At 39.2% G+C, this 24,568-nt stretch overlaps 1 protein-coding gene across 1 annotated transcript in view; it reads left to right on the forward strand.

The window, feature by feature from the left end:
- Window positions 1-569: 569 nt before the first annotated feature.
- The window catches only part of NUGGC (nuclear GTPase, germinal center associated), an 81,603-nt gene continuing 57,604 nt past the window's right edge, over window positions 570-24,568 (forward strand). The window contains exons 1-9 of the mRNA XM_007938773.2: window positions 570-600; window positions 3,835-3,939; window positions 4,548-4,656; window positions 5,790-6,012; window positions 6,929-7,156; window positions 9,827-10,036; window positions 16,577-16,752; window positions 19,432-19,450; window positions 19,637-19,726. Of these exons, the coding sequence (XP_007936964.2) occupies window positions 570-600; window positions 3,835-3,939; window positions 4,548-4,656; window positions 5,790-6,012; window positions 6,929-7,156; window positions 9,827-10,036; window positions 16,577-16,752; window positions 19,432-19,450; window positions 19,637-19,726 (1,191 nt within the window). The remainder of the gene's footprint in view (window positions 601-3,834; window positions 3,940-4,547; window positions 4,657-5,789; window positions 6,013-6,928; window positions 7,157-9,826; window positions 10,037-16,576; window positions 16,753-19,431; window positions 19,451-19,636; window positions 19,727-24,568) is intronic.

The following is a 24,568-nucleotide window of genomic DNA, read 5'->3' on the forward strand; positions in this document are numbered from 1 at the left end:
TGTTGGTGGGGAGAAAGATACAGAGAATTAAGCTCCTGGCTCTCTCTTGACCCCCCAGCAGACCCTAAAACAACTCCAAGGAACCCTAAGGATATGTATTGTTCCCAGATTCTTGCTGGGACTAAGTATTACTGGCACAGGGGTTCAAGGTTTGTCTGACTAAGGCATTGATGTCACCCAAATAAGCAAAGCTATACAACTTCATCTTCATGTTTCAGATCACCAGAGGCTGATTCTCATTTCAGAGTCAGTTACCTTAACAATCTCAGGCAATCTCAGTTTAAACTTCTATAGAGACAAGTATTATTGAAAACTAATGGTCAAACATTGGTCTTTTGTCATAATTGAATAATTCAAAGATGTTTGAATGGTTATTAACTTTTAGGAGTTTGGAGTCTAGTTGGAGAAGAAAGCATAAAAGATTTGCATATTTTCTTTGTTTTTGTTTTTGGTATTTTCAATTGTTGCTGCTCCCCCCCCCCCACTCTCTCTTGTACTTTGTATGTACTTTCAGGCTGATTCTTCTAAGCAGACAAAAGCAAGAGTTCACCTAGTAAGAAGTGGCAGAAATGGATGATTTTATGAGTCAGGAGCCACCAGGTAACACTTGTTGGAGTAAATAAGAATCAATTTCTGTTATATGATGAAGGACAAATGAGGTGAGGCTGATTTAACCATAGTTGTTGTTCCTTGCTCTTTATCCAGAAACCACTGTCTCATGACAAGTCTCAATAATGAATAAATACTAATTATTTGAACATAAATTAAAATCACTCATTTATAATGTAGTAGACTATCCTACTAGTGATTAAATTAACAGACTATTTGTTTTAAAGGTTCCAGAAAATCACCTTGAACTCTTGAGGATATCTTCTCTTAGAGTGGGAAAGATAAGGCCCCTGAAATCATTTCATGTGGCTTTCCTGAGAGAGGTAGCAATAGGCATGTTGGAATATCTCCCTGAAACATGAATTACATGAAGTCAGAGTGGCCTCACTCCCTCAGAAGGCTGGGTGTAAGGACCCTGGAGCCAGCGAGGGAGGCTTCCCTAGGAAGATGTTAGGGAAGCAGCCCCTCTATGCAGAAAACACATATCCTTTGTGTAGCATATCCTTTGTGTTTTGAGAATTGAAGAGAAATGTTTCCTGACTCCCTTGGGATGAGAGAAGCAGTGTTTCTGGATCAGTGAGGTAGGCAGTGGCTAGCATCTGAGACATGGCTGGGCATGCAAACTGAAAAAGCTGCAACCTTGGAGCATCCTTGGTTGTGTTTAGCCCTAAAGTGATGGGATTGTTCTGCTTGGAGGATTTATGGCAATCTTTGGCAAAGGCACAGATCAGCAATGAACCATCATAGCCTCAGGGTTGTTTGGGATGAGTTTTCAAGAGTGACACCTTGTGGCAACAGGGAGCAACAGCAGTCAAAGACTAACCAAAACCAAAACCAAACTCACTGCCCTAGAGTCAGGTCCAACTCATAGTGACCCCTCCTTGGGTTTCCAGGGCAGTATCACTATGGAGGTAGATTGCCCAGTCTGCCTAACAGCCCAAGGAGTGGCTGTTGGGTTTGAACCACCAGCCTTCTGGTTAGCAGTCAAATGCCTTAGGCACTAGGCCCACCAGAGCTCCTAGTCAAAGACTAAGGTCTATGTTTCTGTACTGTCTCCACTTATTCCTACTGCTCTTTGCTTGGATAATTCAGAGTAAAATGCTAGAAAAAGTAAGGAAATACTTGAGCAACTAATTAAAGGGAATAATAAGCTATGTGGTCCAGTTATTCCATTTACAACTTAATGTAAAAATACTATGCTTAAATGGCATAAAACAAGACAAAATATTTTCTCCTTTCCAGGTGGTTTTTTATTTTAAAAATTGAAGACAAACTTTTAAACCCTGCTATTTTGTCTGACTTGTAGCCTTCGTTTTAGTTGAGAAATAAGCTTCCAATCTCTTATCAGAGTTGAAACTGAGGACCATGGTATATACACATTTATCTCTTATGCCATACGTATGGCTAAGATACTATGCAAACATTGTTTATACAAGAGTTTTTGAGTTACAAAGTAGAGATCAGGGTCCTACTGCGAGGTCATGAAAGTATCTTGGAATTCTGAGCTGCCTTTTAGAACAGACTCAGGTAATCTTTAGCCTATTACTGGCCTAGGCACCTCTGTAGCATGCTCTTTTCTTCTCTGCTTCTTCCTCTCCACCTCTAGCCACTGAGCCAGCAATCACTTGGTATTTATTTATAACGCAGTCCTTAATCTGAGCCAGGATGAACTCTTAGAGTTGAGCTCTAAGAATGAAGTTAGAATGTGTGAGATGGGAAGTCGGAAGTACAAGCTCTTTCAACTCCCTGTCATTGCCTGAGCAAGAGGTGGCAGAGATTCAAGCTTTGGTAAGCAGTATGGTTTTGCAGTAGAGTACACCATGGGATGTGAACTGGCTCCAGAACACAGCAGATGTTGTGCTAGAAGATGCAAAGCTGAACAGAAAGGAAGGCTGCCTGAGCTATTTTGGAGGCCCACATGTGGAGGCCAGTGGTGGAGGCTGGGCCTTCTTCTCAGGCTTCCATCTTGGGTGTCCAAGGGAAGCTACTTTTCTGTGGTTCTTTAGGAAAGATGACCTCCCAGTGCTACACTCAGTTTTAGGATCTCATGGTCTTGTATGAGTTTAGAGTGTTATAACTCTTGGGAATCAATTCTTCACTTTACTCACCTCCAATACCTAAGGCACAAATCACCACCAGGGGTACTGGCTTGGGAAAATTTCCAACAACTTTCACCCCAAGAACCCACCTGTTATCCCTTTCTAAACAGGTGGACACCACCAAGGGTGTTGCTGTTGTTAACTAACCAAAATGCAGCCTTTTGGTTATACACTTCCTTATGATTATTTTAAAAAAATAAAACGAAACCCACTGCCATCAAGTCAGATCTGACTCATAGCGACCCCTCTTTGGGTTTCTGAGGCAGTATCTCTACAGAAGTCAATTGCCCAACCTTTCTTCTGAGGAGTGGCTGGTGGGTTTGAACTGCCAGCCTTCTGGTTAGCAGTCAAATGCCTTAGGCACTACACCACCAGAGCTCCCTCTTAGGATTATGGGCCCTACTAATTCTTCACTTGCATACCCAAGGGAAATGGCTTGAGTCAATGAATCTCTGCAGAACTCCAGGTTCTGCTTTATAGTGGTTGCTATTCTTGCCTATGCTGCTAATGTCTCTATGTGGAAAATGCCTCCATATTTAGTCTCTGAAGTGGAACCATGTGGTAGAGCACCCTCCAACACTCTTATATTACTTATATTTTATCTAATTATACAGATTGAAAAAACCTGAGACTCAAGGAGATGAAGTGATTAGCCCTGGTCATATGGTCCATTCTTTCCTCTGCAGTCTGCTTCTGTTCAATTTATTTTCTACTTTGAAAAGACCTCCCAGAGGCCTCTCTTGAGGTGAACTATGCCTTTTCTCACCCCACACTTTGTTCTTTCTTGAGCTTCACTCAACACAGTTGTTTGATTTCCTAAAACTTGGCATTTGGCAAAGAATGTCCAGCCACTTTGGCTTCTGAGGACGTCCAAATGGAAACCTTTCATCTGGGGAGATATGTTGGACTTTGCACTTTGGAACTAGATGCAAAATATACTGTGACTCTGGGAAGTAGAAAGCAAACTGAACTGACCCAACTGTGCCTGCTTTTGAAATTAAGTTTATGGACACACAGAGTTGAGAGGGGACCTCTTACACCCTTTGGCCTTGTGTGTTGATAGAGGTTGACACAAATACACCGTGAACCAAGACCTATAATTTTTATAACCTTTGTTTACCTCTAGTTGATGATGATTTATTTAAAGAACCAATCAAAAAAAGAAGACGGTCAGATGGAGACCAACGGTTCCGAGCATTTCCCTCCATGGAGCAAAGTGCTCTTAAGGAATGTGAGTGTCATGAAACTGCTCTATAGGATGTTTTGACGTGGCTCTGCTCTTTTCCAAATGTGCTAACATGTTTAAAGAAAGAGAAGGTGAAATTCTGATGCAGCACGAAACATCTTCAAATGCACTTGGTCTGGAAAAAAATCTCATAGTCTCTGCAGAGATACGTAATTTGACAGTTTGTTTTCAGGATTCTCTGGGTAGGAGAACTGTTATCAAGGGAACCTCTTTCTAATTCAAACAAAGACAGTGAAACTGATTTTGTGTTTTTTTTTTTTTTCTTTTGATGGATATTTATATGGTATCCTTGTATTTTCTTCTTCTTTTTATGATCACAAGTGAGAAGAATGTAGAAAGGGCTAAAATCCCATGGCAAAGCATATGATGACTTCTGTGACAAGGAGATTCAGGGCAGGCTGGTTCCCTGTGAGGCTCTCAGAATCAATGATTTCTGTCTCTGATGAGCAGTTACCTCTAGTGTTACTATCCTTGTACTATTGGCTTTTCATTTTCTTTCTTTCTTTGTAATATTCAGCAGACTTTTCCTGTGGAGACCTAGTACTTGACCCCTGCCATGTACATCCCAGGTAATACATCTCTATTGATTCCAGATGAAAAATTGGAGTCACGGACCAGAAGGGTTCTGAGCAACACTTACCAGAAGCTTATTCAGTCTGTCTTCCTGGATGACAGCATTCCCAGTGGAATTAAATATCTCATGTGAGTCTGAATTCAGTTCCCATCAGATCTCTGTGTCTCTGTCTTTCCTTAGATAATTGCAGGTGCTTGTGCGTTTCCTAACAATGAAAGGGAATTTTCAATTAGAAACTTAACAAAGAAAGCTGAAAATTTTTATACCATCTTTGTTATTACTGAGAGCTGCTGTTTAATAAGCACTCACTATTGTCTGGTAACCTGCTAAGAACTATACATATATCAGATTTTATTTAATTCTCTCAACTGCTATAAAGAAGGTCCCAGGTGGCAGTTTGTGCTTGACTCCTCGGAAGGAAGGTTGGGCAATCCTACTTCCATGTGCTACTGCCTCGGAAACCCAAGAAGGGGTCGCTATGAGTCGGGTTTGGCTCGACGGCACATAACAACAACAACAACAACTGATCTGAAGGTTGGCAATTTGAACCCACACAGCAATACTATGGAAGAAAGGCCTGATGATTTCCTTTCATAAAGATTACAGCTAAGAAAACCATATGGAGCAGCTCTACTCTGTAACACATGGGGTTGCCATGAGTTGGAATGAATTTGATGACACTGGGTTACCTTCCTTAAGAGTTAAACTATTATTGTCATCCCAATTTTACTGAAATTGAGGCTCAGAGAGGATAAGACATTGACCAAAGTCACACTATTGGTATATGGAATATCCAGGATTCTAACCCGGGGTATGTGCCCTTAACTTTTCATGCTAAACTAACTTGAAGGACTGGAGTAGTGCAGAAGGTACCACACATTCACCTGTCTAATAAAACTCTGTGTTGTTCCTTATAATACTTGACGTCTGCATACATTTTTTTTTCTAGTCAAATGTAAATTTCCAGTGTTAAATGTAATTTCCCTAGAAAACGAAATAAGGTTGCTCAAGCTGTACAGAAATTGTGGCGTCTGTATGGAGTTATCATCACCAAACATTTTTACATAATCTCATTTGGTCCTAGGTCAGCTCTGTGCAATGGCAAGGATTAATATTTCCTTTTGACCAAGGAGACAGAAGAGGCTCAAAAAGATGTAGTGACCTGCCTAGGATTAGAACTCAACCCCTTTATATTCTATTCTGGTGCTCATTCTGGTATACTTTGATGATAATCATATTGTGTATTTTAAAATTGACCCAGAAACAGGCTTCTTGCCTTGATTGAAAAGCCATCATTGGATCCAGTCTACATTGGATTATTTGGAAGCACTGGGGCTGGGAAGAGCTCCCTAATTAATGCCATCATCCAGCAAGCAATGTTTCTACCAGTGTCTGGAGAAAGTATATGTACTTCATGTATTGTACAAGTGAGCTCAGGCTGCTGTGACCAGTATGAGGCTAAAATACACTTACTCTCTGATCAGGTAAATTTTTCTTTTCTCACTCCCTCTCCCTCCCTCCCTTTTCTTTTCACTCTCTCAGGCATTAATATTCTACTCCTTGTAAAAAAAAAAAAAAACCAAATCAAACTCACTGCCATTGAGTCAATTCTGACTCATAGCGACCTCCATTGAGTTTCCAAAGCAGTAAATCTTTACAAAAGTAGATTGCTTCATCTTCCTTCCTCGGAGAAGCTGGTGGGCTTAGAACTGACAACCTTCTGTTGAGCCATCAAATGCCTTAGGTGTTATACCACCAGATCTCCTTTAAAAATAAAATCCTTGTAAATACAACTCATGCCTTTATTGAATGGAAAGAACATCACAGAATGAGAACGCTCAATGGAATGAGACGGGTGTTCTGGCCCAGATCCTGTCACAGCTGGGTTTGGGACTTCGGGCAAGGCATTTTGCTCTTTGGGCCACTATTTTCTCATTATCCAACAAGGGGATTGGACAGTATGATCTCTTGGGTCCTTGGGAGTGGCACATTCTCTGAATATGCAGCCCTGCTGCCCTCCACAAACTGCTGGAATTCTGAGCCACACAAAGGAAAAAGACGGAGATGATAGAAACATGTAGGTACTTGCCAGGCAAAGAGGTTGGAAAAATATAAATAGTCCTACTGAAACAATGGAGCTCTGGTAGCACATTGCCTAAGGTATCTGACTGCTAACGAGAAGGTTGGTTGTTCAAACCCACCAGGCACTCTGTGGAAGCAGGATTGGGCAATCTACTTCCGTAAAGATTTACCACCTTGGAAATCCAATGGGGGTCTCTATGATTGGAATTGACTCAATGGCAGTGGGTTTGGTTTTGATTGAAACAGTGGCCTCCTTCCTTTATCATTTCTTTCCTGTATGCATGTCATGATGGGCTTGGCCCTACTCTGCCTTGGCAGGAGTGGAAGGAGGAACTGAAGAACTTGACTAAACTCCTGCACAGGACAGAGGAGTTAGACAGAGAAGAGGACACATGGGACAGGGATGATGCAGTGGAGGAAGCCATCTGGAAGCTACAAATGTTTTATGGAAATGGAGCAGAAAGTAGGAACTATGAGGAGTTACTAAAGGCAAAGCCCAAAGGAAAGATTCCTACCTCCAGAATCATCACCCTCAAGGCAGATGAGGTATTTTCAAGATGATTTGCTTTATATTTTGTCATGTGTCTCAAGCATAATCCATTGAATCCATTTGGGGCACTTACTCAAGATACATACAGTGTTTTTATTGCAAGTAAATTGATACCCAAATCAGAAGTGGCCACACCCAATCTATCTTTCGTTATTAATGGAATTGTTAATGTCTGAATAGGAGAGATTTTGTCCTCAGAAAAGACCATTACAGTTACTTGAGGATTAATTAGGAATGCTGTTGGCTGCAAGTAATTAAAATTAACCAATTTAAAATGGCTTAGACAAATAAGGGTTTATTATTTTTCTTGTGTAACAAGTCTGGACAAAGGTACTTGGGTTGGTTCAGTGGCTCAGCAATGTCTAGATTGACATCTCTGCTTCCCCTGGCCTTCCGTTGTACTTGCCACCTCATAGTCATAGAGTACTACTGAAGTGCTAGACTTCACAGCTGGCGTCTTAGAAGGAAGAAGTAGACAAAAATAAATAAATAAATAAGTAGTCCAACCACATCTCCTCTCACTGGACAAAAAGCTTTCTTAAAAATACCCCCGACAAATTACTGTGTTGATGTCATTGTTCAGAACTGAGTCACATGGCCACTCCTACCTGAAAGAGAGTCCAGAAAATCAAGAAACAGACTTGTTATATAATTGGTTTAGGCCAGTAACAACCCACTACCTCCCCAAACAAACAAAACCATTCCTAATATCTTCTAGTGTGGATGAAGGACAGAATGGATATTGGATAGGCAACTAGTGGGACAATCCTCTTCTCATTTTTATGACTAATATTTATTTTATTAAATTAAAATTTGATTTTTAAAAAGTAAAACAAAATATCTGTGGAACTAATATTCAACTTATTGAAAGTTGTACATTTAAGAATCTAGTGCTTCTTAGAGTTTAAAATTAATCTTTATTATTTTATTTATAAATCTGGCAATTTTTATACAAAAGAAAAATTATTTTGTTTGTTCTAAAAGGTAATGTTAAATATCTCTTAAGGTTAGCAAAACATATTCTCCTTCATTATTTAATGCTACTTACATAATTAATAAAATTTTTTTAGATTTTTTTGTTCTAATTTAATATATCTGATTCTTTCAAAATATTTTAAATATCTGGGCACTCTTAGAAATCAAAATGAAATCTTCAAAGCACGTAGCTATCTCTTGTACATCTAGTAACTCAAACAATGGCAAATAATAACAACAACAACATATTTAAATAGATATTACTATTAAAATTATTGTTGTTGTTGTTGTTTGCCGTAGAGTCAGCCCTGACTCATAGCGACCCCTCCTTGGGTTTCCGAGGCAGTATCACTACGGAAGTAGATTGCCCAACCTTCCTTCTGAGGAGTGGCTGGTGGGTTTGAACCACCAACCTTCTGGTTAGCAATCAAGTGCCTTAGGCACTATGCTACCAGAGCTCCTATTAAAATTATTACATTCCTAATATCTGAAATTTAGACTAAGTGCATCCAAACAAATACAATAATTACAAAACTAGTTACTTCATTTGAATACACAAAAATTATATGAAGGTGTCATTATAATATTTATTTTCTCACCATCTCTGTATTTAGAAATATTCCAGACTTACAAATTTAGCTATTCATACAGGGAGAACAGAATTACCATCTTAGTGAATTCAGGGTTTTGGTCAGAGGTTTCAGATCAGATGTGAGAATCTTAGTGTGCTTTCTAGAATGTTTTGTGCTGAGCTACAGTTTATTGGCCTTACCCCCCACTTCTTATAGAAAGGGACTTTTCAGGCTCATGCCTTTTCTTACACATTGTCCTTATCATATCTGCTCTTTTTTTTTTTTTAATTAGAATATAGTAAAGAGCTTTCATCATCTCCTCTTTCATAATTTTCTGTTACTTGATTAGAATGCATGAAATCTATTATTCCTTACCAAATTATACTGAATCTTCTGATTATCTAAGTAATTTAAACTCTTAAGAGTTTACTTTCCTATCTTCTTCTAAACCCATTCTATATATATTAATTAACAGTGACCACCATACAGCTTAAATCTTCTGTCTCCTGAAACACTTCAGTTGAGATTAACTGCCATAATCCCTGGGATGAGTGTGTCATTGTTCCAAGGTATGTTTAGGCAGGAAAAATAGGCTGAGAACTATTCTGCATACCATCTACCACTATGAAAATGTCCTGGAAATGCCTACATATCAAGATACTTTTTGCACTTGGAAGATTAATTTTAAAAACCTTTATCATGTCAGATTTTCAATTTGGGAAATATGGCAACCCTGTCACTATTGATTTTCTATCATATAGTCATTATTGGCTTTCTAGTAATTAAAATGTTCACATTAGACATGTGAGAAGAATCCTCTCTCTGTAAAAATTTATAAAGCTGAGTATTAATTACATTAATTTTAGAGTTGAAATATAGAATTTCAGAATTTATAATATAAAATTATTATCCTCCATATAACTTCCTGAAGTCCCTGTCAACTGACTTTGACTTCATTTATAAGATAAGGAGCTAGAACTTCCTGATCCAGGGTCTGTTTTAGCTCTCAAAATCTAAGCCCTTGAAGACTGGGTTATAAGCCTCCTGGTGCCCATTGACCAGTGCTGCTTCCTACATGCACTCAGTGTACCTTTGACTGCCTTTCTCCTTCTTCCTCAGGCAGGAGAGCTGTCTGTCAAGCTGGACCCATACATCCGGGCTCAGAGGAGAGATTGCAATGCAGAATCAGCTGGGACACAAATTTGGCCCTTGATTAAATATGTAGAAGTGACTCTTCCAAAATCCGAGCTGATTCCAGAAGGGGTCGTGCTGGTGGACATTCCAGGCACAGGCGACTTCAACAGCAAGAGGGATGAAATGTGGAAAAAGGTGATTCTCTTTCGTATGGTTTCATTCCCTTCTGCCTCAACTCCTCCACCTTTTCCAAAGAAAGAAGAAATGCTTTGCTTTCAGGTTAAGAGACTTTATGATTTAGTTGGAATTAAATTTTGCTTTCTTTGTGCTAAGCCTCCAGGCAGCGGCAGAATATGGTGGCCAGAGGTTTGGGGAAGGAGGAATCATGGGATTGTCCTGGTAGCTGGGAACAAGAGTGCTCGATGTATGCAAAGGATCAGCAATGGAGTGGACTAAGAGAAAGCAGAGTTAACAAGGGCAGAGTAGTCCAGGGAGACCAAGAGTTAGGCACAAAGCAGAGAAGCTGGTGACCAAGCACCAAGGAACCAAGAAGCTGCTACCATGTTTGACTGTAAGGAGCAGATATCCATTAAAGCAGCTATTCTTTCTCATTCTCTCTGCATGACTACTCTTAGTGAAGAGTGGTTTATCAAAAGGATGTCAAAGAATCTCATGAGGCAACCTCCCAGGATAGAAACAGCTATTCTCTTTCTCATTTCTCTGCAGTGTGACTCTGCTTCTCTTTGTACATCTTTCATCAGAGTCTTACTTCTGTTTATTTAACTGTTAGCATCCACATTAGACTAAGTGCATCCAAACAAATAAAATAATTACAAAACAGGAAAATAGCCCTGTCTCTAAATGATCTTGTGGTTGATGTGCCTACCACTGTCTGTAGTCTCTATGTCTTTTAGTTTAAATTCCTTAGAAGGAAAATCTGATTGATTACTGCCCACCTAATGTATTAATTCCCTCTGGATTAGATATCCATCCCTAGTGCAATGAGCTGTGGCTGAAGGTGGAGGTTTGAATGAAGGACCACTTATTTAGCCAAAGTCTCAAGTAGAGGTTCAATTCCCAAGGTGTATGAACTGACCAGGAACCCCTAGATGTATTGCCACCAGATATTTAAGCATCAGGGTAGTTTTGCCTTAACTAGTAATTAGAAATTGAGTTATTTTAAAGAATTTATCTTTTTTGTTAATTAATGAGTCATTCATTAAATATATATCGTGTGTAAGATACTGTGCTAAACACTAGGATTCAAAGATCTATAGTTAACAAATATAGCTGATGTTTACTGAGTACGTACTGTGTGCTAGGTTCTGTCCTAAATGAAGTAAATTGCCCTTATTGCCACCCAGTGAGTTGTGGATCTGGGATTTGTATTCTGACAAGCTGGCTTGAGAGCCCATGCTCTGAATTCCTGCTATATCCTGCATAGTAAAACAAAAATAATTGAAAAATGAATGAAAAGTTGCAGAGCATGACCTATTGTGTTAAGAAGCATATATGTATTATATTTTTAAATACATAGCAAAAGTAATATCCTGTCTTCTGGAAAGATACACATGAATTGTGTTCTGGTTAGCTAGTGCCGCTCTAACACGAATATACCACAAATGGGATGGCCTTAACAAACAGTTTATTCTCTTACAGTTTGGAGGCTTTAAGTCCAAGTTCATAGTGCCGGGCTCTAGGGGCTGGGTGAAAGCCCCTCAGCCTTGGGCTTCAGCTCTGCCTCCAGCTCCTGGCCCACTGAAGCTAGAGGTTTTCTTCGCTCAGACAGCTGCTGGCTGCTGAGGCTGCCAAGCCCAAGGTTGACAAGTACAAGGCACAGTCCTGTTATTACCAAATCCCATGGCAGGCCATTAATTCAAGTCCATTGTAAGTCCCAAGGTCGGCAGAGCATGGCAGGCTGCTGAACAGTCAGCAGAGCATGGCAGGCTGCTGAACAATGACACAGCTACATGCAGGGTTCAAGGTGCTGTAAGCTAGAGACCATTCTCCAAGGCTTCTGCTTACATACAGGAAGCAGGCCACATTCCCTAAGGCAGCTGCTCAGCTGCTCACAGTAGATTCCACTATGGAGTTGATTGCCAGTCTCATTATGGGGAATACTATATCCAGCTGCCCAGCCACTCAACCAGGCCCAGCCAAGTTGACACATTAACTGAACTACCACAAATTGTTAACAGCAATTTCTGGGTTTACTATGACTTTTTACTACATAAACTTCTGTATTATTTGCATATTTTGCACAAACATGAGCAATTAAAAAGTCAAACAAAAATAAAACAATGTTGAATGAGAAATAGAGCCTTCCTTAAAGAGGCTCAGAGTTTAATAGGAGAGAGAAAATATATAAATGACTCAATAAATGCCAGAAAATGACATGAGAGAGGTACAAAGTGTTAGGAACATTCGGAAGTAGAAATTGCTCCAAGAGGTCTTATTTTAACAACAAACACCCATTGAACATCTGCTCAGCTTTCTACTAGGTTCTGGATGGACAAAGATAGAGTCCTTTCCCTTGAGTCCCATAGTTTAAAAGAGAGTCAAACATAAAAATTAACAAACCACATTATGATGTAATAAAAATGTGAGTGCATAGTGATTGATTATACAAGTGGAGCTTCAGGGAGGATAATTAAGCTCAGACCCCACAAGGCAAAGAATGGGGTTGGGAATGGAACCACCCACCACCATACCAGTCAAAAGAACAGCATAAGTGAAGATGCAGAGGGGTGAGAAAAGTGGCCGGAGGGAAGAAGGACATGGGTTGTATAGAGGGAGGAGGCACGGAAGACAAGCCTGGAAAAGTTGGGAGGGAGTGGCTCTACTACCATGCCAGACTTTGGCTTCCTGGAGAATCCTGCAGGACAGGCGGGACTAGAGGAAAAGGACAGAGAAAGAAAGAACGTCTCAGAAAGAGGGAACACAGGAGCACAAGACCAGTGCTGGAGGGAACTGGAGGGAGGATCACTATCAGTAAATCATGATCAGTACAGCAGCTCCCAAAATAATCAATTCAGAATGATTGATTCTCTGCTTAATGTAAATTTTCAATTCTGCAGATTTCTCCAAAATTAATAACTGTGAGCTGGAGGAGCTTTGTGACTATAGTTTCCCAATCAATATCTACAGCAGAAAGACAGCTTACAGATAAGCTGATCTATGTGGTCATTTTACAGTGTGGAAACAAAGGCTCAGAGAGGGAAAGTAACTTGCTCAAGACCACACAGCTAGTGGGTGGTAGAATTTGAACCAGAAAGCAGGATTCCTGACTTCCCAGCTGGGACTCTATTTACTACTTCCCACTAGGATGTCCCCTTTATCCACTTTCTTTAAGATAAAGGCAGTCCCATTGTCTTTTCCCTTGGTCAGTTTGCTCACATCAAGCCATGCAAGCTTTGTTTCTGCAGGATCTCTGCTCTTGGGAGTGGGATCATCAACCTCAGCTACTTCCAGTGAAATTGAGTGAGAGGCAAGCTAGGAGGCAGCCAGACTCTCACTACATGGAGCCATGATTGCAGTCAGTTACTGGGCAGCTTATCAAAGGCAATTCAGAACAGAGGAGCCAGCAGATCTGGCTTGGAACAACCACTCTGAGGAGGTCGGGCTTAAGCAAGGGGATGGTTCCAAGCATTCTCTGCTTGGACTGTGCTCCTCTACATTCTTGTGGTTTATGATATGTTTCTCACAGAACTTACTGAAGACGACGCTCTTTTCAGGGAGAACATAGCACAATGAGCCCTCCCCCGTCTCTCTGCTGCAAGCTTTGCTTTCTCTAAGCTTCAACTATTACTAATTTATATGTCCCTCTTCTATCACTTAGAAGTGATTTTAAGCAAGTCACTTTAATTTCTCCGAGGCCGTCTTGCATCATAGGTAGGGATGGAGGTAGTAGGAATGTTCTCCTGCCTGTTCATTAGTCTAGTTTGTTCTTGTTTTATAGATACATACATACATATATGTGTGTGTGTGTGTATATATAATTTGTGTGTGTGTGTGTGTGTGTGTGTGACTAACTTGGCAGTCAGGAGATTTGTGGAGGATCTGAAATTTGTCTATGGCAAAATTTAACCACTTTATGATTGAAGTCTTTTTCTCATGTTAATAAATATTTATTAAACTCTTATAGTTTACCAGAAAGGAGCTCTGGTGGCACAGTGCCTAAGGCATTTGACTGCTAACCAGAAGGTTGGCGGTTCAAACCCACCAGCTGCTCTGCAGAAGAAAGATGGGATAGTCTTACTTCTGTAAAGATTTACCACCTTGGAAACCCAATGGGGGTCGCTATGAGTTGGAATCGACTCGATTGCTGTGAGTTTTATTTTTTCTTTAATAGTTTACCAGAGTCATGTCTGAGTGGTGCAAATGGTTAATGCACTGGTTGCTAACTGAAAGGTTGGAGTTTTGAGTCTGCCCAGAGTTACCTCAGAAGAAAGGCCTGGAGATCTACTTCCAAAATATCAGACATTGGAAAACCTATGGAGCATAGTTTTACTCTTGACAATATTGGACTCAATAGCAGCTGGTTTGGTTTACCAGGTCCATGGGGAATATAGAAGTGAAAGAAGCCCAGCCCCCAGGGCCCTCTCAGCCTGGTTTCATTATGATGTTCTACAACCTGATTGAGCAATTGTTACCCACTGTTGACACTATGAAGCCTGAAGCTTTTCCAAGTTGCCTATAATTTGGGAAGTGGGAAGGCAGTGACTGTTTAATTGCGTGTCTAAATGTGAATCCATCCACAGGACCCAGTTGTGTGGCCTTATGCTCATCTCTTTACTTCTCTGTGTCTAGGTCATTCTCTATCAAGCAAGAAATTTGTCTGACTCTAGAGACTGATGCTTTTTAAACAATGATTCATGAAGCCAAAAGGCTCATGGACAGAGGATGGAGAGCATTGAACAGGGCTGTAAACCTTTCACCCCATCGAACCAGAGATATTCTATTTTTGTAAAAAATCTAGTTTATAAATTAGAATTCTTCTTAATATTTGATTTGAAAAATGTTCCATTGCTTTTAAAAGAATTTTGAAACCCATTGCTCTAGATCAAGGTTTTCAACACTGGCAGTATGGACGTTTTTGACTGGCTAATTCTTTGTTATGGGGGGCTGTCTTGTACATTGTAGGATGCTTAGGAGCATCTACCAACTAGCAATTGCCAAGCTGTAACCTAAAATATCTCCAGACATTGCCAAATGTTCTCTGGAATTTAAAATCACTACTTGTTAAGAACCATCGGTCTGAAGAAAAATAAAGATTTAATTGTCAAGTCACAAACTTGTCACACCTTTATGTGCAAAGCACTGTTCTGATGCACCACAAATTGACTCAATCCTTGAATTGAACCAGCTCTTCGTTTATGAGAGGAAAGACAGGTGAAACAATATAGGATGAGAAGTGTTACAAGGCAACACATGATTATCTGTCCATACAAGTTGCATATTTATAAAGCAATACTTAAGTTATTAGTAATTATAATTGAATGCTCATTAAACTTTGCAACTTGAATCATGTGTTTTATGGCCCTCAGCTGCTATATGATGGTACTGCCCCCAAACATTCAGGGAAGATCAACCCTCTTCAAAATGACACCATAAAGTCACAGCTTTGAGGTTGGTAAACGACCAAAACTCATTCTGGAAAAACAATAGTTTTATCTAGAGGAAAACTGAAGCAAACAAGCTAATGAATTCTATCATTCATTAATACCACAGACATCTATTAAGCTTCTAGTATGGGTCAAGCCCTGTGCTTTAGGTGATGTGGATTCCAAGATAAAAGGTACAGCTCTTTGCCATCTAACACCTCATATTCTGGTGGGGCAGAAGATGACCCTGTGTAGTAATGCTATCTGAGCAGTAGGGTAAATACATGTGCTGTAGGATGCAAAGGAGGAATGGGCAACCCATCCTCAGGGTAGTCCTTACACAGAGTCTTGAAGGGCAAGTACAGGTTAAGTAAAGGCTAAGGCAAGTGCAAAGGCTCTGAGAGATGAAAGAACAAGGCACATGTGAGAAACTGAAAGTAGCTCAGTTTGGCTAGAGCATAGAGTGTGTGTGGAAAGTGGTGAGAAGCCGGACTAGAGGGAAGGAAAATGGCTGAGCACAGAGGACATGAAAAAATTGTATCTTGTACACCAGTGTTCACTGCAACACTTTTCACAGTAGTCAAAAGGTGGAAATAACCTAACTCTCCATCAGCAGAAGAATGGATAAACCAAATGTGGTATATATGCACAATGAAGCTTTACTCAGCCATAAAGAGAAGTAAAATCCTGATATATACCACAACATGGATGAACTTTGAAAACATTACACTGAGGAAAATAAGTCATTTGCAAAAGGACAAATACTGTATGATCTCATTTATATGAAATAAACAAATACATAGAAACCAAAGATTGTTAGTAGTTACAAGGGGTGGGAGGGCGAGGGAAAGGGGACATCTTTGCTTAGGGGGAATTGAGTTTTTATTAATGGTGGTGGAATAATTTGGAAAAAGATGGTGATAATGGTTGCACAACATGCACAACATGAAAAATGTTTTCGGTGTCACTGAATTGTACATGTAGAAATTGTTGAATTGATCAATATTTTGTTTATATATGTGTGTGTGTGTGTGGATATATATATTCACCACAACAAATAAATAAAGAAAATATGTCCTATAGAACAAAGACATCACTTGAGTTCTTATACATATTGTGTTCATGCTTACAGACCATTGACAAATGCTCAGTGATCTGGGTGATCAGTGACATAGAAAGAGTTTCTGGGGGAAAAACTCATGAAGACCTTCTCAATGAGAGCATCAAAGCCTGCCAACGGGCTTTCTGCAGAGACATTGCTCTGGTGGTCACCAAGACTGACAAACTCCACTTGCCAGAATATTTAAGGTATGGTGCTGGATTTGCAGGGATGTGGACCTCAGCTTTCCTCCAAGGGTGTCACAGTAATAACAGAGTTTGACTTCATGATGCAGTGGGTGTTGTGGACTTGAGGGAAGTGACTGAGGTGAAATAGAAGTCTGGGTGAGTTCCAGGAACATCAGGGTCTCTGGAAGAATTGCTTCAGAGTCTTAATCATGAGGCAGCTGCCAAACAGGCTGTCCCCTACACAGCTTCAGGGGTATCATTCACATGAATAATGATGCATCTGGCAACTCCTGCAGTATATAGTGTGATGGTCCTTCCTGCACCCCAAGATATGGAAACTGTAGACTCTCTCACAACTAGCAGGGACATTTTACAGTACTGTCTGACATGGTCCAGCTTTGAAGGATTAGGTTCTGTTTCAGATTTGTTTACTCTTGAGATTTTCAACTTATTGGGAGCAAGGCCCTCAAATTTGTAGAACTTTGGCCAAAAGTAAAAGTCTTCTCGGAGAGTAATATTCTAACAAATAATAATGAAAGGTAAATATTTTAGAGCTCAGTATCATCACCTAAGATGTTAATACGCAATAGAAGTTGTAGTGGCATCACTAGGGTTGGCATCACCCAGTGCAGTAACTCACAGTTCATTGTCCTCCCATGGACCTCCTCCCATACCATGCCATACAGAATCCTTAGTAATGTTTATTAGCAATTTTAATCATAGAATAATATATGATAAATATAGTTGTACATTCCTTAAATGTAGTATGTCTTAGATTATGTGAATACTAACAACAAAATTGTTTTGTAAATTCTTTCTGCATTTAAGTATAACATTATTGGTTACAAAATTATTACTAATTAAAAGCAAAAGTCTTTTTTTGGATATTTCTCCTTCTTTTCCTTAATTATTAATTCGCTCTCAAAAAAGTTATTCATATATATTCACAAATACTATTTACTACAATATCATAGCTAAAACACCAGAAAATTTGACAAAATCAGTGACTATAAAAATACCAGCAGCAACAAAAACAACAGCATGTGCTTGTAGTGTGTGCAGATGAAATCACATGATTCCAAGTGTCACTATAATTGGGTCATAATGACAGCTTTGACTAGAGCTCATTAGAAGTTTCAAAAAGTAAATTAGCATAGAGTTGTAGCTTTGTAGGGATATTGATGCATGTAAACTAGGCTTATGAAAAATGTTTCTGTTGTCATAACTAACTATGGAATATTTTTATAAAAAATAATAAATTTCTGCTGAAACACTGCACAAAAGTTTTGTAGACAGTCATTTTGGGGTCACCCCCTCTGACAGTGTCACCTAGTGCATCTGCATCCCCCACATCTCCTAGTAATGCCACTGAGAAGTTGATTTGCATGTGGACCTCTGTTTCCCTTGTAGCTAGGGTAACTGTATAACTTAACTTCCAAATTAGGACTTCTTTTGAAAGTGAAACCAAAAACCCAAACCTGTGGCCATAGAGTTGACCTGACTCACAGCAGCCCCATGTGTTACAGAGTAGAGCTGTTCCATAGGGTTTTCTTGTAATCTTTATGGAAACATAGTGCCAGGTCTTTCTTCTGTGGCGCCACTGGGGGGTTTGAACCGTCAACCTTTAGATTTGTAGTTAAGTGCAATCTGTTTGTGCCACTCAGGGAAACTCTTGAGAGTAGAAGGGAGTGTTATTAATACTTAAAGAGTAACAGCAGGCATATATTGAACTGTCTGGGGTACACTGGTGTATGTCTTGGGATATAACATTTCAGTACTTCTCTGCCCTAAAAATAGCTTTTTAATCTGTCACCTGTGCCATTTCCTTTCACACCCACTGAAACTTAAGTTTGACTGCTGACTCTAGGAATTCACTAAGCAGAACAAGCCTTCTCTGTGAGAAGTAGGCTAAGGCTCCCCACTCCAACTTCTTGCTGTAAGTTGGTCTAATTGGAATTTCAACTTCATTTTTTCTACAGTCTCTCCTACCCCACTACCACAGAGTACTATTTCAAGATTGCCCTTCCCAGTGCAAATTCTAAAACTATAGATAATTCAATCTAATTTATTAATGTTTGTTGAGCACTATGGTAGGGCTGCAGATTCAGAGAGGCATATTGTCTTGATAATGAACTCACAGTAAAAAACAAAACCAAACCTATTGCTGTCAAATAGATTCTGACTCAAAGCTACTCTATAGGACAGAGTAGAATTGCCCCTACCGTAGGGTTTCCAAGATTGTAAGTCTTTACAGAAGTGGACTGCCACATCTTTCTCCCCAGAGCAGCTGATAGGTTCTAACCACTGACCTTTTGGTAAGCAGCTGAGTGCTATAACCACTGCACTAACAGGGCTTCTTGAGCTCACAGTACAAAAGAGGATCAAAGGTTACATGAGAGGGACAAAGAAAGTGGTCTGTGAACCCAGGGAGAAAGGGCTGCATTTTGATTGGGACAGGGAGTGATGTCACAGAAAATTTCACAATTTTCAAAATTTCACTGAGCTTAGGATGGAGAGATAAAGAAAATTTTGTCTGATGCACACTGAAGTGGTTTAGAAGATAGAGCATTTGGAAGAGAAATAGCTAATGCAAAGGCACTGAGGCCTGACAGTATGTGCTGCTTTCAGGGAAAGTAAAAAGACTGCTGTGACAGTCTTTTCAAATTAAGTGATTGCTAAAATTTTCTATTTTCCTTTCAGGGAAAGAAAAGTGGGAAATGTAAGTATGGACTAGTTATTTTTTAATAATACTTTTTATAATTAATAATATGTAAATCTACTATGTGCATATGTGACTGTGGCCGTCAAATGAAGATCTACTAACAGTAATGTGCCTCACCACTTTCTTTCCAGTGATAACCATGAACCCTTGCCATCCATGCTTTTGTTTTTTTTCACAATCTAGCCAGCTATTCAAACTCAGCGAGAGGCTATTTTAGAAAGAAATGAAACACTGAAACTACAGAGGAGTAGAATTCTCAAGGAAAAACTGAAGGTAAGTTAACAGATTTCCCTATGTGTTTCACAGTCACTCTGATTTTGAGAAAGAGCTGTGTATTTGGTCTTGGAGAATGAAAAAGGGCACCTAACTCTCATTCCTACTGCTTAATACCTAATGTGACCATAGGCAACCTCCACTGTTTCCCTGAGCCTCCATTTTATCCTCTGCAAAATGGGGGATCTAATCTAACTTCTGTGATTGAATGAGCATATGGTATGCTGAGAATTATTTCCAGGTAAATCAAGCATCACCACACAGTTGAGGTGTGCTTTAACAGAGGAGTAGAGTGCTGTGGGAACACACAGGAAAGGTGTCCTGGTCACACTGGTGGTGCAGTGAGAGTCAGGGAAAACTTCTCAGCCTCATGAGTAGAATTTTAAAGAACTGTTATTTTTTTAGTAAAGTGAAGAAGTAGGGGAAAAGGCAGAGGGAAGGACATGATTTCAATATTTGGTGAAATATATGCAAGTAGTTTTGAGTGGCTCAGTAAAGGTACTTGAAGGGACATATTGGGAGATAAGGCCCAAGCTGCATTTTGCAAGCTTGAGTAATCATTCTGTTAGATCCTTGGGTGGAAAAATGGCTAAAAGTTGGTTCAAATCCACCCAGGGACCCCACGGAAGAAAGGTCCAGTAATCTGCTTCTGTAATGATTACTGCCAAGAAAACCCCATGTAGTAGTTCTATTCTGTAGCACATAGGGTTGCCGTGAGTAAGGATCAATTCAATGGCAATGAGGTATTTTTTTTTTAATCATTCTGTGGGACTCATGATATTTACTTAAATTATTATTATTCTGTCATTCAAATAGATAAAAACATAAAACTCCTTGTGGTACAAGTCTTATACAACTAAAAACTGAAATCAATTTTAAAATAAAATATAAACAAAATAATATAATTGATATACCAGAGTTAATATGTGATAGATTATATGGTTTTGCTGAAATTAAATATATTTTTTTCATTTTTATTTATTTTGTTTTTTTGCCGTGTTCCCTCTCCATCCCTCCCACCCATGGTGAAAATTTCCTTCCATATGTAAACCTTTCCTTGACATTTTACAATAGTGAACTAATACAATATTTGTCCTTCTGTAATTGACTTATTTTACTCAGCATAATGTCCTCCAAGTTCATCCACATTATGTGGTATTTCGCAGATTCTACATTCTACATTTATTCTTTAGTGTTGTATAGTATTCCATTGTATGTATGTACCATAGTTCAATTATCCATTCTTCCGTTGATGGACACTTAGGTTGTTTCCATCTTTTGCTATTGTAAATATTGCTGCAATGAACATGGGTATGTACGTATCTGTGCTTAATATAGCTCTCACTTCTTTAGAATATGTACTTAGTAATGGGATTTCTAGATCATATGGTATTTCTAATTCCAACTTTTTAAGAAATCCCCATACTGCATTCCACAGTGGCTGTATCACCAGCAGTGTATGAGACTTCCAATCTCTCCACATCCTCACTGGCATTTGTTATTTTCTGTCTTGTTGAACTATGCTATTAATGCTGGGGCAAGATGGTATCTCAATGTTGTTTTGATTTGCATCTCTCTAATGGCTAATGAGGAGCTCTGGTAGCATAGTGCCTAAGGCATTTGACTGCTAACCAGAAGGCTAGCAGTTCAAACCCACCAGCCATTTCTCAGAAGGAAGGTTGGGCAATCTACTTCCATAGTGATACTGCCTCAGAAGCCCAAGAAGGGGTCGTTATGAGTCAGGTTCAACTCGACCGCAGTGAGTTTGTTTTTTTTAATGGCTAATGATTGATTGAGAACATGTCTTCATATGTTTGTTGGCCACCTGAATATTTTCTTTGGTGAAGTGTCTATTCATGTCTTCTGCCCAGTTTTTAATTGGATTATTTGTCTTTTTATTGTTGAGGTGTTGGAATTTTCTATAGATTATAGAGATAAGTCCCTTGTGAGATATATCGTTACCTAATATTTTTTTCCAGTCTGTTGGTTCTCTTTTTACTTTTTTGGAGAAGTCTTTTGAAGCAGTTAAGAATTTAATTTTTAGAAGATTCCATTCATCTAGTTTATCTTCTGCTGTTTGTACATTTTGGGTTGTGCTTGACAGTCTATTTATGCCATAAATTGTTGTTGTTGTTATGTGCCGTCGAGTCGGCCCCGACTCATAGCGACCCCTCCTTGGGTTTCCGAGGCAGTATCACTACGGAAGTAGGATTGCCCAACCTTCCTTCCGAGGAGTGGCTGGTGGGTTTGAACCGCCAGCCTTCTGGTTAGCAGTCAAGTGCTTTAGCCACCATGCTACCAGAGCTCCTTGCCATAAATTAGGGCTCCTAAATTGCCCCCATTTTTCCTTGAGGAACTTTATGGTTTTAGGTTTCACATTTAAGTCTTTGATCCATCTGGAGTTAATTTTTGTGTATGGTGTGAGGTACGGATCTTGTTTCATTTTTCTGCAAATGGATATCCAGTTTTGCCAGAACCATTTGTTAAAGAGACAATCTCTTCCCCATTTAATGGATTTTGGCCCTTTGTCAAAAATCAGCTGACCATAGGTCTAGGGATCTATTTCTGGGTTCTCAATTCTATTCCACTGGTGTATGTGTCTATCATTGTACCAATACCAGGCTGCCTTGACTACTATGGCTGTATAGTAGGTTCTGAGATCTGGGAGTGTTGAGACTTCCTACTTCGTTCTTCTTCAATAGTGCTTTGCTTATCTGAGATCTCTTTCCTTTCCATATAAAATTAGTGATTGGTTTTTCCATATCCTTAAAGAATGCTGATGGGATCTGGATTGGGATTGCATTGAATGTATAGATTGCTTTGGGAAGTATTGATATTTTCACAATGTTCAATCTTCCTATCCACAAGCATATTATGTTCTTTAATTTATGTAGATCTCTTACAGTTTCTTGAAGTAATGTTTTGCAGTTTTCTTTGTACAGGTCTTTTGTGTCTTTGGTAAGATTTTCCTAAGTATTTTGTTTTTTTTTGGTAGCTATTTTAAGTGGTATTGAATTCCTTATTTCCTTTTCAAGTTTTGCTGAAATTAAATCTTCAATACTAGGTTCAATAATAAAAACATTTGGCCTTATATCCAGTTCTGTATGCACTTGCTTCCTGAATTTTCATTTCAATAAAAATTGATGCAGAAAATGTTTATTTTACAACATGAAAGTGAGTATTTGAAAGCTTTTGTTTCTAATTAAGGATAATCAGACCTCATACTCATGTTCTATCAAGCAATTCTTCAATGCAAGCTTTAATGAGGTGGTAAATCAGTAAAACTGTTCTTGTTCTCTTGAATTGTTCTTGTTGGCATTAAAGAAACACATTTTATGAGTACCTAATTGTATTATTTCTGGAAAGTAAAACATGAAATACTTCAATGCACAATTCACAACTGTATTTATTAATAATAACACAAGTTGGTTTGTCAAAATAGAATGTGGTCAACAGTTAATAAGCTTGAAGGGTGACAGTGGTTCCAGCTGCTATGGTACAAGTACTTTTGAGGTTGGTTTTCATGCCTATACCTATAAAGGCTAGGTGATGCCTCTATTCTCCAACCACTTTATTTCAGTTTAAATTATTGTGAAGCTTGGCTTGTATGGCATGTTTTTGTTTGGAGAAAGTTTATTATTATTATTTTCCCCAGTAACTGTGATCATTTGGAAATAGATCACCAGGACTTTCTTCCAAGAAGCCTTTTGATGGATTCTGACTGCCATCCTTTTGGTTAGTAGCCAAACACTTAACCATTTACTGTACCTAGGGACTCCTGAAGCAAATTTAATTATAACTGTAGAGAATATGAAGCAGAATTGGATGGTAAGATAGTTACCCATATTTTTTCTAAAAAAAAGAAGAAACCCTGTTAATGCATCCATTCTGACTCAGGGTGACCCCATGTGCTTCAGAGTGGAACTGCTCCAGAGGATTTTCTAGGCAGATCACCAGACTTTTCTTCCATGATGCCACTGCTTGAATTTGAACCACTAACCTTTAGTAGTAGAGTTGCAAACTGCTTGTTGCCATCCAGGGACCTTAGTTATCCATATAGTCTATGTGTATTTAAAAAAAAAAAATCACTGAAATGAAAATTAAGAAAACGCTATTGTTAAAAAAAAAGCACATACTTTTTATTAATATTATTATTTTAAATTGTGATTTGGGTGCAAATTTACAAAACAGATTCATTTTACATTTAATTTCACGGCCCTGACTACAATCCACAACCATAAAAAAGTTCTCTTCTTCTCTCCTCCCTGTGACAACCCTTCCCTGTGCCCTTCTTATCTATGTATTCCTGTCTGTTCAGCTTTTCTGTGTGAATGCTGCCACTCTGATGTCTCATGGCTGATTGATCTAAGGGGTACATCTCCCTTGGGTAGGTGGGTGCATCTCCCTGGAATAGGTGTTCTGCTTGTCAGTCTTTCTACTGTTGGGCTCAGAGGCAATCTCAGTGGAAGTGAGTCCATTTCCAGGCCTGAAGGATAATCTGAGGCCATAGTTTCGGGAGTTCCACCAGTCTCTATTTGACTAGTAATTCTGAACATTTTTGTGTTGTTGAATTTTGTTCCACAATTTTCCTCCTAGTCCAAGATTTCCAATTTTGATCCTTTTTTGAGTAGGTGGCATTGGTAGCCAGGCACCATCTAGTTGTGGTCTCAGGGTCATGAAGGCTGAGGTCCTGTGGTCCATCATATATTTGGACTTACTGTTTCCAAATTACTTTGAAAAAAATCACTTTTTTTTTTTTTTTAATTGTGATTTGGGTGAAGATTTACAGAGCAAATTCACTTTCCATACAGCAGTTCACATACACTTTGTCTCATGACATTG

This window comes from Orycteropus afer, unplaced genomic scaffold, assembly GCF_000298275.1.
Source record: "Orycteropus afer afer isolate SDZICR_OR568_19922 unplaced genomic scaffold, OryAfe1.0 scaffold00053, whole genome shotgun sequence".
In the NCBI taxonomy this organism is placed as follows: domain Eukaryota; kingdom Metazoa; phylum Chordata; class Mammalia; order Tubulidentata; family Orycteropodidae; genus Orycteropus; species Orycteropus afer.